General features: G+C 35.9%; 1 protein-coding gene and 1 long non-coding RNA gene across 2 annotated transcripts; both read left to right on the top strand.

Annotated features, from left to right (window-relative positions):
• Window positions 1-3247: 3247 nt before the first annotated feature.
• Window positions 3248-4643, top strand: LOC137024983 (uncharacterized). The gene is made up of 4 exons (XM_067392971.1): window positions 3248-3628; window positions 3771-3824; window positions 3916-4047; window positions 4196-4643. Exons 1-4 carry the CDS (start codon window positions 3316-3318, stop codon window positions 4477-4479), a joined length of 783 nt encoding a protein of 260 aa, XP_067249072.1. The 5' UTR covers window positions 3248-3315; the 3' UTR covers window positions 4480-4643.
• Window positions 4644-8555: 3912 nt separating this feature from the next.
• LOC137024986 (uncharacterized) lies at window positions 8556-10031 on the top strand. Its single transcript, XR_010895809.1, has 3 exons — window positions 8556-8645; window positions 8790-9593; window positions 9686-10031. It is a non-coding gene; the product is annotated as an uncharacterized lncRNA (long non-coding RNA).
• Window positions 10032-17323: the final 7292 nt, after the last annotated feature.

Below are 17323 nucleotides of genomic sequence, written 5' to 3' on the forward strand. Positions count from 1 at the left end.
TCTCCTGCCAAACATTCTGCTTTAAAAACAAAATAGTAAAAAAAAAAGATTATGGGTGATCTTTTTTCTCAATACTCCACTTTTGTTGTATGTGTGTGGCTGCCAAGTTTCAGTTATAGAAGCGCGCAACATCGCTCTCAGGAGCTCAGTGAATTCAAGCGTGGTACTGTGATAGGTTGCCACCTGGGGATTATGGGATTATGTTGTGGGGTGTTTTTCAGGGGTTGGCCCTGGACCCTTAGTTCCAGTAAAAGGAACTCTAACAGTGCGTGCACTCCGCTGCTGGAGAGACAAAATTCGCCCTGGCTGCCCTGCCAACAACGCTGTACTGAGCATTCGGGAGGGCGGGAGGGTCAAAGTAAATGACAAGTTGTGGCAACCAATTGGAATCCTCTCAAGCATGGACCTTTACATTCTGATTGGTTGCAGCCGAACTGCGTCATAGCTCATTACCATAAAGTTGACCTGACTTCAACTCTCCTCGACGATCTCACCATCCAAGATGCACCGCACCGGTCTTCCCGGAGCTCGCCACCGCTCACGGCATGAACGCATGATTAATGCTTCAGCATACCAAGTCATTTTGGACAATTTCATGCTCCCAACTTTGTGGGAACAGTTTGAGGATGGCCCCTTCCTGTTCCAACATGAAAGCAAGGTCCAAAAAGACATGGATGAGCAAGTTTGGTGTGGAGGAACTTGACTGGCCTGCACAGAGTGCAGTGACCTCAACCCGATAGAACAAGAATTAGAGCGGAGTCTGTGAGCCAGGCCTTCTCATCCAACATCAGTGTCTGACCTCACAAATGCGCTTCTAGAAGAATGGTCATAAATTCCCATAAACACACTCCTAAACCTTGTGGAAAGCCTTCCCAGAAGAGTTAAGGCTGTTATAGCTGCAAAGGGTGGGCCAACTCCATATTAAACCCTATGGATTAATAATGGGATGTCATTAAAGTCAATTTGCATGTAAAAGCAGGCATCCCAAAACTTTTGGCAATATAGTGTATGTCAGTGCAAGTTGCTTTCAGATAAAACAGCTCAAACATGCATTTTAAGCTGGGACTAAGCTTAAGCCTAGGTTGCTTCTGGAAGGGGTGTAAGTGGTCTGTGTAAGTCATAACGCCCCAGTATAGTGATGGGGACACTATACTGTCAAAAATCCCCACCATCTGGATGAGATGTTAAACTGGGGTCCTGACTCTCTGTGGTTATTAAAAATCCCTGGATGTCCTTTGAAAAAAAGAAAAAAAAGAAAAGAAGAGTAGGTGTTTAACCCTGCCATCCTGGCCAAATTTGCCCATTGGCTTCTGTCCCCCTATTCATCCCTATATTTATGTGTGTGTGTGTATATATATATATATATATATATATATATATATATATATATATATATATATATATATATATACACAGACACACACACACACACACACACACTACTGCTCGAAAGTTTGGGATTGGTAAGTTTTTTTTTGTTTGTTTTTAAAATATGTTTCGTCTGCTCACCAAGGGTGCATTTACTTAATTAAAAATACAGTAAAAACAGTAATATTGTGAAATATTATTACAATTTAAAATGACTGTTTTCTATTTGAAAATATTTTAAAATATAATTTATTCTTGTGTTGGCAAAGCTGAATTTTCAGCATCGTTAATCCAGTCTTCAGTGTCACATGATCTTTCAGAAATTATTCTAATATGTCAATTTGCTGCTCAAGAAACATTTATTGTTTACAATTGTACAATATTTTTTTTCAGGGTTCTTTGATGAATAGAAAGTTCAAAAGAACAGTGTTTATCTGAAATCTAATCTTTTGTAACATTATAAATGTCTTTACTGTCACTTTTGATTGATTTAATGCATCCTTGCTGAATAAAAGTATTAATTTCTTTAAAAAAAAAAAAAATTCTTACTGACCCCAAACTTTTGAACAGTAGTATATAATGTTACAAAAGCTTTGCATTTTAGATAAATGCTGTTCTTTTGAACTTTCTATTCATCAAGGAATCCTGAAAAAAAAAAAGTACACAACTGTTTTCAACATTGATAATAATAACAAATATTTCTTGAGGAACTAATCATATTAGAATGATTTCTGAAGGATCATGTGACACTGAAGACTGGAGTAATGATGCTGAAAATTCAGCTTTGCAACACGAGAATAAATTACTTTGTAAAATATATTCAAATAGAAAACAGTTATTTTAAATTGTAATAATATTTCACAATCTTACTGTTTTTACTGTATTTTTAATTAAATAAATTAAGCCTTGGTGAGCAGACGAAACTTCTTTTAAAAACATTAAAAATCGTACTGATTGGTTTCATCAGTGTCTCCTCTCCACCAATAACCAATAAGCTGGTGTGTGGTGGGCCTCCTGGCGCAATATGGCTGCCGCTTCATCATCCAGGTGGATGCTGCACACTAGTGGTGGTTGAGGAGATTCCCCCTTCTATGTTCAGTGTTTAGAGTGCTGAGAATAGCTGTAATATGCATACTATAGCTTTAAATGTAACAAATTATTATTTACTTTTTTTTGTGTGGCATGATGTCAATCACCACAGAAATAAATGTAAAAAAAATGTCAGGCACTTACAATTGATGTAAATGGGCCAAGCAATAAACATTTAAATACACACTGTTTCAACAGTATAGCCACAGGACTTAAACATTGTGTAAATGTCACTTTTTAATTTTGTCTGTGTAAATTTACATACAAAGTTTTTTTTTGTCATAAAACTGGTAAACCTGGTAACTTTTGTAAGATATTCACATGGATTCTAGAGAGTGGAGTGACCATCTATATCAGAGGTCAGAAATATATCAGGATAATCACTGACACGTCATAATAGCTAATGTATCTAATTTAAATAAAGTCACTCAAACTTGCATATGGACGTACATTTTGAGGTAATCATTCCTCAGTCACAACAGCCTGTTTTATTAAATTAGGTGCCATAAATACTATTAAATTGTGAGATTTTAACCTGATCCGACAATCTATCTAATATATCTGTGATCTGTCCAACAAGAATGCCGACTGCTGATCTATAAAAAAAATTTAAAAAAAAAATTGAGTCAAAGTTATTTTCTGTTGAGATCAACATAATGTCACAAATGTTGTGAATAGAGATAAACATCTACTGAGCCTGGAACATCCCACTAATGATTAACAGTTAAATCGAACTATTTTTTTTATCTGGTGCAATATAAATCATGTACAAAAGACAGTAACTCAGGACACTATAAAGGGAACATGAGAGGCTGTGGAGATGACAGAACAAGAGCTGGAAACAAACATCAGTGAAGAATGAAGGCTTTAGTATGTATACTGCTGCTGTTGGAAACCTTTGTGTATGTCGTCCAGCAGCAGGTAGATGGAGGAAGTCAACAGATCAGCTCTAAGGACGGAAGACAGAATCCACCTCAAACAGACACTTTGAGAGATGAAGCTTCAACTGACAGCCAACAAAAATACAACATGGGCATCCCTGACATCTATACAGCACTGAGAGAACTGACCGCCACCGTTACAGAGCAGAAAGCAAACATCAGAGCTTTAGAGACGCAACTGAGGGAACAACAGACATTTATCCTGGAAGAGATGAGCAAGAAAATTGAAGGTACCTCACCAAAACATTCACTCTTTTATCAATTGATCCTCAAAGTAAAACATAAATGCACATTGTATAGTGTAAATGTTGAGTGTATATTGTGTAAATTGTAGTATAAATGTCATTTAACAGAATCATTATTCCTTCACAGAAATGTCAAATCTTACTCTGAGTCAAGTGGAGGAGTTGAAAAAGGAAAATAGAGGTGAACCTTCTTGAATGATGTTCAAATCAGTCTATACTTTCTCAATGTAATACAGTAATATAACAATATTTCTTATGTTTTTCAATAACAGACAGAGAAATAGCTTTTTCAGCTGGACTGATACGATCTGGCTACAGAGATGTTGGTCCTTATACCACTGACTCCACACTAGCCTATAAGAAAGTCTTCACAAACATAGGGGACGCCTACGACCCATTTACAGGTAATTATCAATGAAATGGATTCATAAAACTCAGACCTCTCTGCAGCTGTGTAATGTGTAGAAGAGAATTCAATTATCTCAGTGTGTTTGGTAATTGAGCAGTCATACAGGAAACAGCTGATTCTGTATCTTTTGTTATTTCATTCAGGTTTTTTCACAGCCCCACTGAAAGGAGCGTACATGTTCAGAATCTCTATACATGGTCCTGGTGAAATTCCAGCAACTGTATCTATTTATAAGAATGGAGAGCACATGGTTACGGCACGTGATGTTCAGGCTCAGGGACGGTTAAACGCCTCGAATGGAGTTGTGCTGATCCTGGAGGTTGGAGATGTTGTCTATGTGAGACTTGGGTTTGGCACGAGGATATCAGATAGCTACGAGAATTGCTACAACACTTTCAGTGGTTTCCTACTGTTTCCTTTAAGTTAACAGGAACTTTGCAGAATGTGATTCCAATAATTCCTTCAACTTGCGATTTAAGATGAAAATCATGGATCTTAATCTAGAATGTTAAATAATACATTTTTAAGTGTAGCTTGTTACTGATCCTTGTATCTCTTTATCCTACATAAATAAATAAGAGAATAATGAGACATTGTGGCATTTTCTTTTCCTCATATTTTCATGAATATTTCCCCAAGAATGCTTGCTTTGAAGCACTTATGATATCATATTTATCAATCAAATTTTGCAGTCAAAATAACGGATTATGTGGTGGCAGTTTCCATAATTGTGCTTGTTTTATTTATAACTAGGACAGCACATTTACCAGATTATGTATTATGTTTGATGTACAACAGTCATATATACATGACACAAAGGGCAAACAAAATGCATAAATCTTGTTTATTTTGGTCTCTTATCAAATGCAGATTTTAACTTTTAAAACAACTTATGGACATTTTTCCCGAACTTCAGGTGTGGAAAGGGGGATGTTGAGTTCGGTGCACAAAGTCTTGACAAATCTGTGACTTGGGGTGCTTCTCAATTCTTATTTGTCCATCCTTCCTTTCCTCACGTCTTAACTCCACCCGTTGAGGATACAAGGGAAGGACGCAAGGAATAGATGTGAGGACGGAGGAATTGAATGAAGTGAAATGGTATATCCTCACTCCCTTTAGCGTCATTTTAAAGCATCATCAGCTGCACTCGAGGGATCTACCCACATGTTGTTAAAGTTATTTAAAAAAAATATATAATAAATATTAATAAAACAAGATGTCCCATTGAATATGTGAGATGTAAAGTTGCTGAAGTAAAGTACACATTTAAATGACTGTGTCAGACATAGGCGCCGATCTTGTGGTTGCTCAGGGGCTGGAGAACCCACGGAAATGGTCGAGCACCCACGGAAAAATACGAGACATTCTCCATTGATTTTAACCAATAAAAAATCGATTGGAGCTTTCAGACACGATCTTAACCCTTTTTTATAGTTTATTTAAGGCAATATTTTAATGGCAAACTTCGAGAGTGCATCCAAGTGATGCGCGAGCACAAATGGCCTTGCTCTCGATCAGATACATGCGCGTGCTCAAACTCAAACTCTCCTTGCATCAGATATCAGCGAGAGCATGACTCACGACAATGCACGGATATAATGCAAATTAAACATCCAGTTAAATAAGAAGCAACCTAGTGCTGAAACGTGTTGCCGTGTCGCCTCCTCGCAGTGCAATTAGAGAATTGAGATGTCCTACAAGATGGCTGAGCTTGATTGGTTTCCGGGTAGTGATGTGTCGTTCTTGAACGATTCGTTCATTTTGAATTTTATTGTGACTCGGGAAGAGGGACTTTAATGTGACTCGGGAAGAACGAGTCGTCTCTGGGGGTGGTTCGTTCAGTCACGCATGTGCAATATTCTACAGGTTCTGTACTGCTAGTAGTAGTTAACCTGATGATTCAATTGATTAGTTCATTTCATGAGTCTTTTGGGTTTTGAGTCGTTACGCTACCAATAGCGTAGACCCATACGCTACCAATGCATTCTGAGCCGGAAAGAGAATTGATTAGTTCTTTTTATGAGTCTTTCGGGTTTTTGAGTCCTTCCTTAATCACGTGACAGACCCATATGCTATGCTGTGTGACCCAAGCACATTATATTTATTAGTAAATACCGTTAACTCTCCAGTTTTGTTTGAGTTTGTGTTACAACTGTTAAAGCTGAAGTTATCATAACCTTGATGTTTTAAACTAACATTAATAATTCAAATTCAAAATGTTATTTGCTTTTAATTTATGTCATTATGTCCTTTTTGAGCAATCTTCTTATACATATATTAGACCAATATGTCAAGTCTGCCTGGGAAAAGCAATTATTATAACAGCAAACTCAAAATTGGAGTAAAAATGAACAAACTAGGCTATAAATACTTTGTATTGTAGGCTTGGATTATTATATTATTATATAGCCTAGTGTTTATTTACAGATAGACAGTCAAAAATATAAATTAATCAATATTTTATTTATAACAGGGCTTTATTTATTTATAATAACACACCACAGATCCTCAAGAAACTGTAACAAAAACAGTGACAGAAATGTCAGAAATAGCGTATGGGTCTGTCACGTGTTTAAGGAACGACTCAAAAACCCGAAAGACTCATGAAATGAACTAATCAGTTCTCTTTCCGGCTCAGAATGCATTGGCTTAGTGTATGGGTCTGTCACGTGTTTAAAATGAACGAAATGACTCGAAAAAAGATTCGTTCATTTTGTTGAACGAGACTCAAAAGTCTGAGTCAGTAAAATGATCCGAACTTCCCATCACTATTTCCGGGTCATAGAATGGAGGACGGAGGAGGGATATTGAGAAGCACGCATGGCCTTGCCATGTGCTCCTTGAGTCCTAGTTGGGAAACATTTGTTTTAATGCTCAACTGAAAAATGACTTTTTGTGTGTTGTCTGGAGGATGGTCCTTGAACGGAAGATTGTGGGGAAAGATTTTTACTTTCCTTTATACTACAAAAGCTCTTCAACTTAACTCAACTCAACTCTTCAAATTGATTTTCTATGAAGGAAAAAGTTAAAACTTAGAAATTTTGTAAATGCTGATCTACATTAAGCCACCTTACTGTGCAACTTTATTACATGTATTTTCTTGTATAGGCTACTCTATTATTTGTAATACTCTTTTTTTACCGACGCATAGGCGAACACACTCAAATGAGATCTAAAACATACAAATAAGAATTTACACTATGGCAGGTCTGGCTTTAAATGCAAGCTAACCTTATTTATAAATTAAAATTCATTCTCTGATTGTTTTTTGTGAACTCGTCTATGACCTTCTCATAGAAGCTGTCAAATGTCTTCAGTTGGTGCAGCATCTGCTTTTCAATGGACATCAGAGCAAGACCACTGAAGCGCGGTTGTCCTGTAGCATTGCACTGAAATGTCTTAATACTTTATAATATGCAGAAAATGTTCTTTCTACTGACGCAGTAGTAGATGGCACCGTTAGAAACAACTCAGAGTTTATAAAGTTGGGTCATGCCATTACAAAGGCCAGTAGAACGCCTGATCAAGGTCAACCCAGAGACATTTCTCTTTACAAGTTCAGGGGATGTATATAATACTTTAAGCTCGCTGTGCAAAAGGACATCATCGAAAAATGTGCATACATTTCTTTTAATGAGTTAAATGCAGTGTCTGGAAAGGTCTTATCGTACTCCACGTTTTTTGAAAAATCCAACAGGCTAAGAAACAGCAGTTTCTCCAGGGAGGAAAGTCTCTTCTCCATATGCAAATCAATAGTGTATAAAATTAAACAAAAAAAAACCCCAACTGTTCCTTTTTGTCACCACCTCTGTTCCTATTTGCTCTTGCGATCAAACTCCCCTCATTGTCTGCAAGAAAGTATAAATGTGTCTTCAAGATACCTTGTTGGAATGCCTTAGAAACAAATTTAAAAAAGAAAGGATTCCCTTGGCTCCTCAATCGTCCTGCAAATGGAGAAGTATGGGATCAAAAGGAAGTGTGCTGGACAAACAGACTCTGAGGGACTTAGTCAACAACAAAAGGCAACTTCAGTTAAATAAATTTAATGTCGAAGGACAAATTTAATTTGCCTGACATGAAACACATGCTGACTTTATTATTTCAGAGTACAAAATGTAGAAGAGAACCATTGGATATAATGGCATAGAATGATTCTGCTTGTTCACAGAAGGTATTTGGGTTAGTTTTCCATCAGTGATGCAACAGTTTTTAAGATCGATGTTTCAATCTTAAATATTTTATACTGTCTTCTAAAGCAAAATGGTACTTTAGTGAGAGAAAAAGATTAATTACAGCAACCTATCTTGGTAAATATTAGACTATGTATAGATAAGAAAATATCATCCAAATGGGGTGGCACATAAGCTCCACAACAATGTAACAGTCCATAGTTCTGTTCCTATGGGTTTAGAAGGTTGCAGTACTACTCCTGGCCGCTAGGGGCCCTAAGTGCTCTGCTCCTCTAGTTTAAATCCAGGTGAGGTAGTAGAGGAAGGGAGATCTGTTTTGTGAAAAGGAAGCATGGCGTTCTCTTCCAGTATTTCCAACACAGTAGAGTCCAGATTGAGAAACAATTGTTTCAAGCTCAATCAAGTAAGTGTTTTCTGTTTAGTTAACTCGTGTAATTTTGTAAACGGAAAACTTTATTCATGTCTTGTAATTTTGTTTATCATGTTTGCTCTGTGTGATATGGGTTTGTTAGTAAGCTAGCTCCCATTTTTTGTACATTCTATTTAGAAGGACTCTTTATATTTGGTAGTTAAATACTACTAATATGTACAACAATGATGTGAGGAGCATTTCCACTGGGGGTCTACTACACAGAACCTTATAGTGGATCTTTTTGGATTATTCGCTACTCAAGGACTGAAGCGGTTGTGGAGAAGCACATGGTGAATGGTTAACAGGTTGGATTATTGGTTGAGGCTCACTGAACTATAAATCATCGTAATTTTTATCCTCCTCATTAAGTTCAACGGTCATTCACCCAAGGACAGTTGGGAGTCTGGAAGGACAATGGACAGATAAGGGTTCTTCATTTCAAAATTCACTTTGTTTGCAGTGTTGATTGCCTTTATGCCTACTGTTGTTTTTGCCCATACATATTGCTCAATAATAGTCCAGGTATTACACATTTATCTGTGTTGGTACGAACTTTATTTCATATTTTCGTTGATCATGATCGAACCGTATTTAAGGTGCTTATATTAAATGTGGTTGGTGGGCCCCTCCCTTAACTTATCATTAGCTGTGCCTTTTAAATAGTGGAGGACAGTTATAACAATAATTATGAGTCTCGTTGATTCTTGCGTGTTGCATGCCTAGTTGTCATATCTGTGTTGTCACGATTCAGTCACAAGAACCAATGAGATTCAAAGTAATCAAAGTGGAGCTGACATGGTAGCATTTTAATTTGCTTCAGTCATCAGTAATGTTGACATTCAAACACATCACAAAGCTTGGAAGAGCCAGGATATTATTAAATATAACTCAAGATTGTGTTCAACTGAAGAAAGGAAGTCATACACATCTAGATAGTTGGTGAGTAAATTGAGATTCAGACATTTTAAATCTATTTGATGACTTTGTTAATTGGTGAAAAGCACTCAAAAGTTGAAATGTTTGTTTTACAGGAACCCAAAGGTCCTACACCCAACACCCAAAGGTACTACAGGAGTGTTTAACAGCTCTCCTGATCCCCTCAAGGCTAAAAGTGTCAGCATTATAATGGACAATGTGAACATTATAAGAGAGGCAGACATTGACATTTTCTTTTTAATGTGCAGTACCCGGTTGCCATTAAGCACACAATGACTTTTATTCAAAAATGCATGCTTAAACTTCGATGTCGCCAGTACAAAATGACACCAATACCTGTACTAAAAATGTACAGTCAATTTGTGTAAATTGTGGTGCTATTTAATAGATGTTTTAATTGTTTATGATTTGTTTTTCCTCATTTCAGAGATACATGTAAAAGTTAAGGACTGTATATGAACATGCAGTACATAATCAAGTTTATGTATGTATGCAAATGAATGTTTATTAAAAATTGAAACTGCTTAAATAATTAAAACTAAATGGTTGAGTGTACTAAATGTAAAATAAAGTTTGCTGTCTAATACAGAGTATACAGAGGTGCAATTTTAAATATGACACTAATATTTTGTATAATAAGTTTAAGCTTTTTGAATTTTCTGGATTGGTTATATTTACTTATTCAATAATAAATAACTATTTTAATAATAAAGAACCCTTAAATGGCTCTAAAAAAACATCTAGTTGGATTCAAAGATCAATTGGGGTTCTTTGTAATGAACTCATTAAAATGGTTCTATATAGAACCATTTTGGGGTTCCATATATGACGCGGGGGACAGATCCATTTGTGGTTCTAAATAGAACCATTACTTTAAGAGTGTGAAGTGCCAGAAAAGATCACAGATATCAAAAAACTCTTATGAAGGGATAACCTGCAGGATAGCCTTTCTAGTACAAACTGGAATGAGGCAAGGCTGTTTACTATTGCCCATCCTGCTGGCAATAGAGTGGATATGAAGACATCTACAGCCCAGAAGTGAAATGGCATCCAGTGGACATTATGGACACAATTGGATGATCTAAACTTCAGCAAGTCTGGGCCTCAACATCAATAGAGAGAAGAGCAAGGTACTAAAAATCAACACACTCCAATGCCCATCACACTTGGAGCATCGACTTCTCTGAGGAATTCCCTAAGCATGCGATGATGGTAGGAAGAGGATACCCTGAGAAAATTGATCATTTTCATCATTGTATTCATCACCTCAGCATGCTCATCTGAAAGGGAGGCACAGATGACAGATTGATGGATGATGCAATGGTAAGCTATAAGCTCAGGATTGTCCTCTTTCAGTCTTGCTACAGCTCCTTTCTCTCTCCCTATCATAGCAGGGGCTCCATCTGTGGTTAATGAAACCACTTATTTTGACTCTATTCCTCTCTTTGTTAACATCTTAATGGCCAGGTAGATGTCTTCTCCTCTTGTACTGGTCTGAAGGTGAGTAACACCGTCACAGAATGCTTTCTGGTTTGTGTTGAAAAACCTGACATAGACTAACAGATTTGACATTCTCACACATGTCAGTGGACTCATCCACAGCTAAGCCTACACATGATGCCTTATGCATGGCTTCATCTAGCTGGGTTAGCACGTCCTGAGTTAATATTTCACTTTTGTTTGTGGCAGATGATGCTGACATGGGTATTTGCTTCATTTTATCACAAAGCACTTGTTTTTGCTTTCCATCAAGTAGTGCTACTGTGGACTTTGAGGGAACACTCATAAGCACGTTGTTGGGCAGTGAATGTGTGGCTCGGGATCCTGGTGGACTGGTCATATTGGGCTCTGAGACTACTTATTTTCATTATTTACATTTCAGATTTGAGTGGGCATGTTTGTTCAAAACATTTATGTTTTGTGTCATAATGACGTTTCACATTGGCACTTTTAATAAGTGCCACAGTTTCTGAACATATGAGACACACTGGTTTAGTGCTCCCAGTGGTAAGTATGAACAGAAATTAGTCTGTCCATTCTGGATTAAAGGCTCTATTTTCGGTGGGTGGGGACAGCAAGCCAAGTTTGTTTTACCATTAACCATTCAGACTGAATGGGTATAATTTAAACCATAAAGTTTAAAAAGTTTTATTCTCATCTTAAAGTGCACATTAAAGAGGGAAGAACAGTGGCATGCCCCTTTAAGCAGTGTGATACATAATTTACAGTAATATTTACATTTACCTCTCACCTGTCAAGAAAACATAAAAATTCAACTGAGGTAAATTTAACTGAATCCATTGTTACCTCAGCACATGTGACTGAAGCTGAAAGCTTGGACACCAGAGCCAAACAAAGGGCCTGTTCAGAACCTTACAGAATATTCCATGCATAGAGGAGGTATTGAATTTGAATCCTTATTTAACAACCTGTCTATATTTCATGTATGTCAGCCTGGGTTGCCTCCTTGTCTTGGGCATGATTTGTTTTAAGGCGTTGTTACTTCTGACCTTGCATTGTGCATCAACCATCTTGTTACTGTTGACAAAGAGTTTACTTACATTGAACTGAATCGAAGAATTGATCAGTTCAGATATTTAGGTAATGATGCAAATGACAAACCTTGTGAGATGAGGCAAGGAAGTGACAGACTGTGTGGCCACTGGTGTTTACTAAGACTGTTACTTGTGTTGACTGGAGAGAAAATTACATCTCCTGCTGAAAATGAGATATGGCAAATGGTGTTACAACTAAGAGAAATTGTGGTATTGATTCATGTACCAGCCATTTCCACTGACCAGCTATTTAAAGCACAGTTTTTCTCTTTTGTTTTGTTAGTCTGGTAATTATTTCAGTGAAATAATCTATATTGTGTGTGGTCCTAGTATTTCATTCCTTGTATATTAATCTGTTTTTCACTGCGTTGCAGGTTTGTGATATGTAAATCCTAATGCTCTGATGTTGCTATTTGTGCATGCAAAATGAAATCCCTGAAAAGAAAAAAAAAAACATTTGTGGTATCCTAATGCGTATCCTAATGAAGAAGGCTCACGTGGAAACTAGTTATTTTACCTCATAACTTGTTATATATATGGATATTTTTTACACAAACACATCGTTTCACTTCAGGAGGCCTTTATTACCCTCCGGAGCCATGTGGAGCACATCTTTATGATGGGTGGATGTGGACGGAAGCACTATCTTCAGCTCATACTCATTGAACCCTATCACTGCCATTATAAAGCTTGGATGCATCAGGATATTTATTAGTATTTCTGTGATTATGTTCATCAGAAAGAAGAAAGTCATGTACACCTAGGATGGCTTGAGGGTGAGTAAAGCTTAAGCTAATTTTCATTTCAAAGTGAACTAATCCTTTAACTGCTGCAGGTGAAATGGGTGGTGGTGATTAATACTCTGGAGATTGAGATTGTTGTGGCTGAAGTAGGTACATAAATAAATCCTTGTGAAGAATGAAGTAAAAAACGACAATAATCATGTCATAGAGTATGAAGTAAAAAAAATCCTGTCAGAGATTATCCAGTCAGATATAGGAAACGATTCTATTTAAACTATAATTCTGTTATGTTACTGTTATCATGACAAATGCATTGTCTAAATAAAAAAAAGATAAAATGTCTGTCATGAGAATAGTGACATAACATAGGCCTATGTTTGACAGGGCAGTCCATTTTTTGAGACCCATTTTCACTTCACAAAACTTTTTATCGATGATTAGTACCTCAATAAATAAATGAATAAATAAATACTGTACTGTCAGAGATTAGAAAGTATCAAACTATGATCCTAGGTTGTCATTACTGATGTAAAGTTCCCATTCTCTGACAGGATAGTAACAATAATTTAATATTTACAATTTGTTGATATTTTTCATAACCAAAATTACATATTCTATGTAATAATAGATACGTATTCATAAGTATTCTGTATATTTTCTCTTACCCTCAGGATGGCAACACAAAGCCCGTACAGTTGCCCAACACCAATTCGGTGCAAATGCGTTGCCAATAAGACCACCAGAAAGGCTGTAACCTTCACAAACATCAACATGGAAATTTAAGTGGAAAATTATCAGATAAAAAGTTTAAGTGCTGCAAGTGATGGCACAAATTTATATTTATATATATATATATATATATATATATAATATATATATATATATATATATATATATATATATATATATATATATATATATATATATATATATATATATATATAAAAAACGACGAAGAGCCAGAATTGGATGATTACACTAGGCACATGCTATGCTATGGCTACCAAAATGTATATTTTGGCCAGACATCTACTAAATTCAGGACAGAACCACTAACCCTGGACAAAGCGGCAGAAAATGCTGCATGGGAGGCCATTTGTCCACCATCTGTGTGAGTCACGGGTGAAGAAGACCTATTCGCCAGGGGAGACTATCTGAGTCTGTGAGGGGGTTAATAAACTCCTTCTGAAGCGAAGCATTTGTGTAAAAAAATATCCATATTTAACAAGTCATGAAATAAAATATCTAGCTTCTGCCAGACCACCTTCCATATTCAACTTATGAAAAAAGTGTAAACTGGTTTTGCGTCAGTTAAGCTTTTTCCATAAGTTGAATAGGGAAGCTTTTTGAACTACAAGAGTTTTATACTTTCTTTATAAGTTTATCAAAATACACCTTACCTTAATATAAAGTGGTTTTTAGTCACAAATATAAATTATTTTTTACATAAAACCAACTATTTCTTTAAAATAATTACTTTCTTGAGGTGAATACAATGGAATTAATTGACATGCTTTTAAACATGCTTTTTAAATGGCACATGAGTTTTGGTAACGGGACTGAGAAAACATGCATCCATTTTCTGCTTTGAAACCTTGTAAAAAAATAAATAAATAAAGTGGCCTGAGATTTACCAATACATATTTTGAATAGTTAAATATGTGTAGTGTTAGATTCAGTGTTGAAAAAATGATACAAAAAAGAAAAAAAAGTTTAATTTTGAAGAGTTACAACAAGCAAATGTCACCCATTTGGTGGCATGGCCCTTACAGCAGTCATAAACCCAAATGTGTACAGCTCCATTTTCTGATAATATAATTTGCATATTAAAGTGTTGCAATACATTTAGTGTACTAATAATAATAAAAGTAAATGGTGGTCTAATTATTTTATTATTTTAAATTATTTTAGTTTATATTTATATCATTTAACATTGTTAACTAACATCACATGAAGATACTGTTTTTCCTCCAAAAACCAGCATGATTACAAATGTGATATTGATTTTATACAACAAATAAACGATTCAATTCAATAAACAATTATTTATTAAGTGACTTACATTTTAGACACAACATTATCTGTTTTTGCTCCATTTCATCAACGAAAAGTTCCAAACAAAGACACAGGACTATTTTACTTGCACATGGCGTGTTTCATTACTGAATGAATGAATCAATCAGCTTTTTGAATGAATTGGTTGATAAATGATCCAATGACTCGCTGCTTCTTTCCTGAATTAATAAGCCGTTTGAATGAATCTGTTGAATCTCAATGACTCACTAAATAAAAGAAACTTTCTGCCACCTATGGGTGGTTTTAATTTCACATTTAAAGTAGTTTCAATTTTTTATTATTTCAAAAATAAATGTATTCAACGTTTTATGTTTAAAACGAAGCATTAATAATGTCCATTATTAATTTGCTATTAATTGTCATTACTAATCCCCTGTAAGCTATTTCAGATGCTGCTTCTGTATTTCCGCAGCATTGCAAAGATTAATTTTGTTACTGAATTCATCAGCTCTGTTGGGTTTTGTATCTCTAATTTAATTTGATTAAATGTAAGAATTTGACACAAAAGATGAAGAATACATCTAACAGACAGCATTCCTAGAAAGTTTAAAGCTGTTATGACAGCAATTTTTTGCTTTGTAACTAAAAAACATCATCATTGTCAATAGGTTGTTTGCACATGACGTCACAGCAGCAGCGCGAATGAGTCTGGAGGGCAGGGAGTGATTTTTCTATATAGGAATTCTATCAAAAACCAAAATTCGTATGTTTTGCGTCGTTTATGATTGCTCAAATTGCTAAAATCGAGAACTCAGAAGGTCTTTATATTGTTTAAATAACTTATATCGTTTTTTAACTTTAAAAGTTGTCGCCTTTAATAGCGTTTTGCGCCTGCTGATACTAAAATAAATATGGATACCTGATTACCTCATTTGTTTTTGACTTGGTTAAATATCCACATTCTTCATGGTATCGTTTGCAGCGAAGAGAAGCTATTTTATCCCATTGAATAATAATTTGGTGTTGTTCACTTCAGTTTTGTAGAATTTCGTTCACAATGTTGATGTGGTTACCATGAGAACAGTGTCACGCGCTTCTGCTTCAGCCATCATATGGTAGAAAATGTCCGAATAAATAAATAAATGTTTAACAAGCTGACAGAAGTCAATTCAACAACAAAGACAACACTTTCAAAAACACTCAGCTATGTGATTATTTTATTGAGTGATAGGGAGTGAGTTAAATCAGTGACATTATTAGATTTGATATACGGCGTCTTCTCGTCACCTCCTCAACCTGCTTCCCTTAGTGTGTTTTTACACGTATAAAAGGCAACAATTGTATTACACCGTCCAGTTTTTTTCTTTGAACGATGATGTGAGCTCCTGTTGCAATTCTCAATTCAGCATAAATGACCTACAATGGTGACATTTTTCACAATCGTGACAGAAAATCAAAAATACTGCCCTAACTTCACTAGCAGAAAGGCAGCGCGATATAAACAAACCCAGAATAGAACTGAACACAGCATGACGGCAGCTTCACATCCTCTATCTAACTCCTCGATGGCAGGAAAATCTTTCAATTCAATGGAAAAGTCACTCATCTTCAAAACCTAAAGATCACATCCAACATATGTTGTGATTTTTTTGTTTATACCTTTCTAAACCAGCACAGAAAGGACTTTTCTCCATCTCGTCCATTTTAATTTTCACTGCTTGCCCTCCACTGGAATTTCGCACGTCACCAGAACCACATGATTGCAAACAACCTATTAAGGCTTGTGATAATGTAATAATCATTACTTATCGATTAAAAGAATACAGTAAACTGTTTTATGTGGGGTCATTATTGTAGGCTATGCCGACATAGACAAGAATCGTTTATGAATTTTACGTATTAGAAAATCAAATCATTGTTATTTTATAAACATGAAAAACAAAAGTTAATTAATTAAAATCTTACTTCGTATCTGCACTTTTCCACAAGAGAATTGGCAGTATTAAGTCAGAGTGACTGACTGAGCTGAACACATGGCACAAATGCAGCAAAACTCCTGCGAATCTGCAGTTTTAATAACTAATTTAGTAACTAATCTAAACTCATCTGATTGGTTATTGGTGGTACTAAAAAAATTTTGTTGTCCCCTGAAAGATACAAGCATTTCATGCCCTTGTCTGTAGCCATGTCCATAATGCTGGAGTCAGATGAGGGGACTTGGAATGGTGGCTGTATTGGATCCATGTTTTAAAACTGGATTATTAGGGACGGCACAGTGAGCAATCAACTCTCAGAGATTCACAAACTGTTGGTGGAGGAGGCAGAATGCAGTAATGTGGAGTCTTAGGGTGCTTTCACACCTGCTTCATTTAGTTCGGTTGAATCATACCAGAGTTCGTTTGCCCCTTTGGTGCGGTTC

Source organism: Chanodichthys erythropterus, chromosome 8 (assembly GCF_024489055.1).
Source record: "Chanodichthys erythropterus isolate Z2021 chromosome 8, ASM2448905v1, whole genome shotgun sequence".
Lineage (NCBI taxonomy): Eukaryota > Metazoa > Chordata > Actinopteri > Cypriniformes > Xenocyprididae > Chanodichthys > Chanodichthys erythropterus.

Bases quoted from the DNA above. Each gene is read 5' to 3' on its own strand.
- LOC137024983 (XM_067392971.1), top strand. From the start codon at position 3,316: ATGAAGGCTTTAGTATGTATACTGCTGCTGTTGGAAACCTTTGTGTAT. The intron at 3,825-3,915 runs GTGAACCTTCTT...TTTCAATAACAG, and splicing joins GTTGAAAAAGGAAAATAGAG to ACAGAGAAATAGCTTTTTCA. The intron at 4,048-4,195 runs GTAATTATCAAT...TATTTCATTCAG, and splicing joins CGCCTACGACCCATTTACAG to GTTTTTTCACAGCCCCACTG.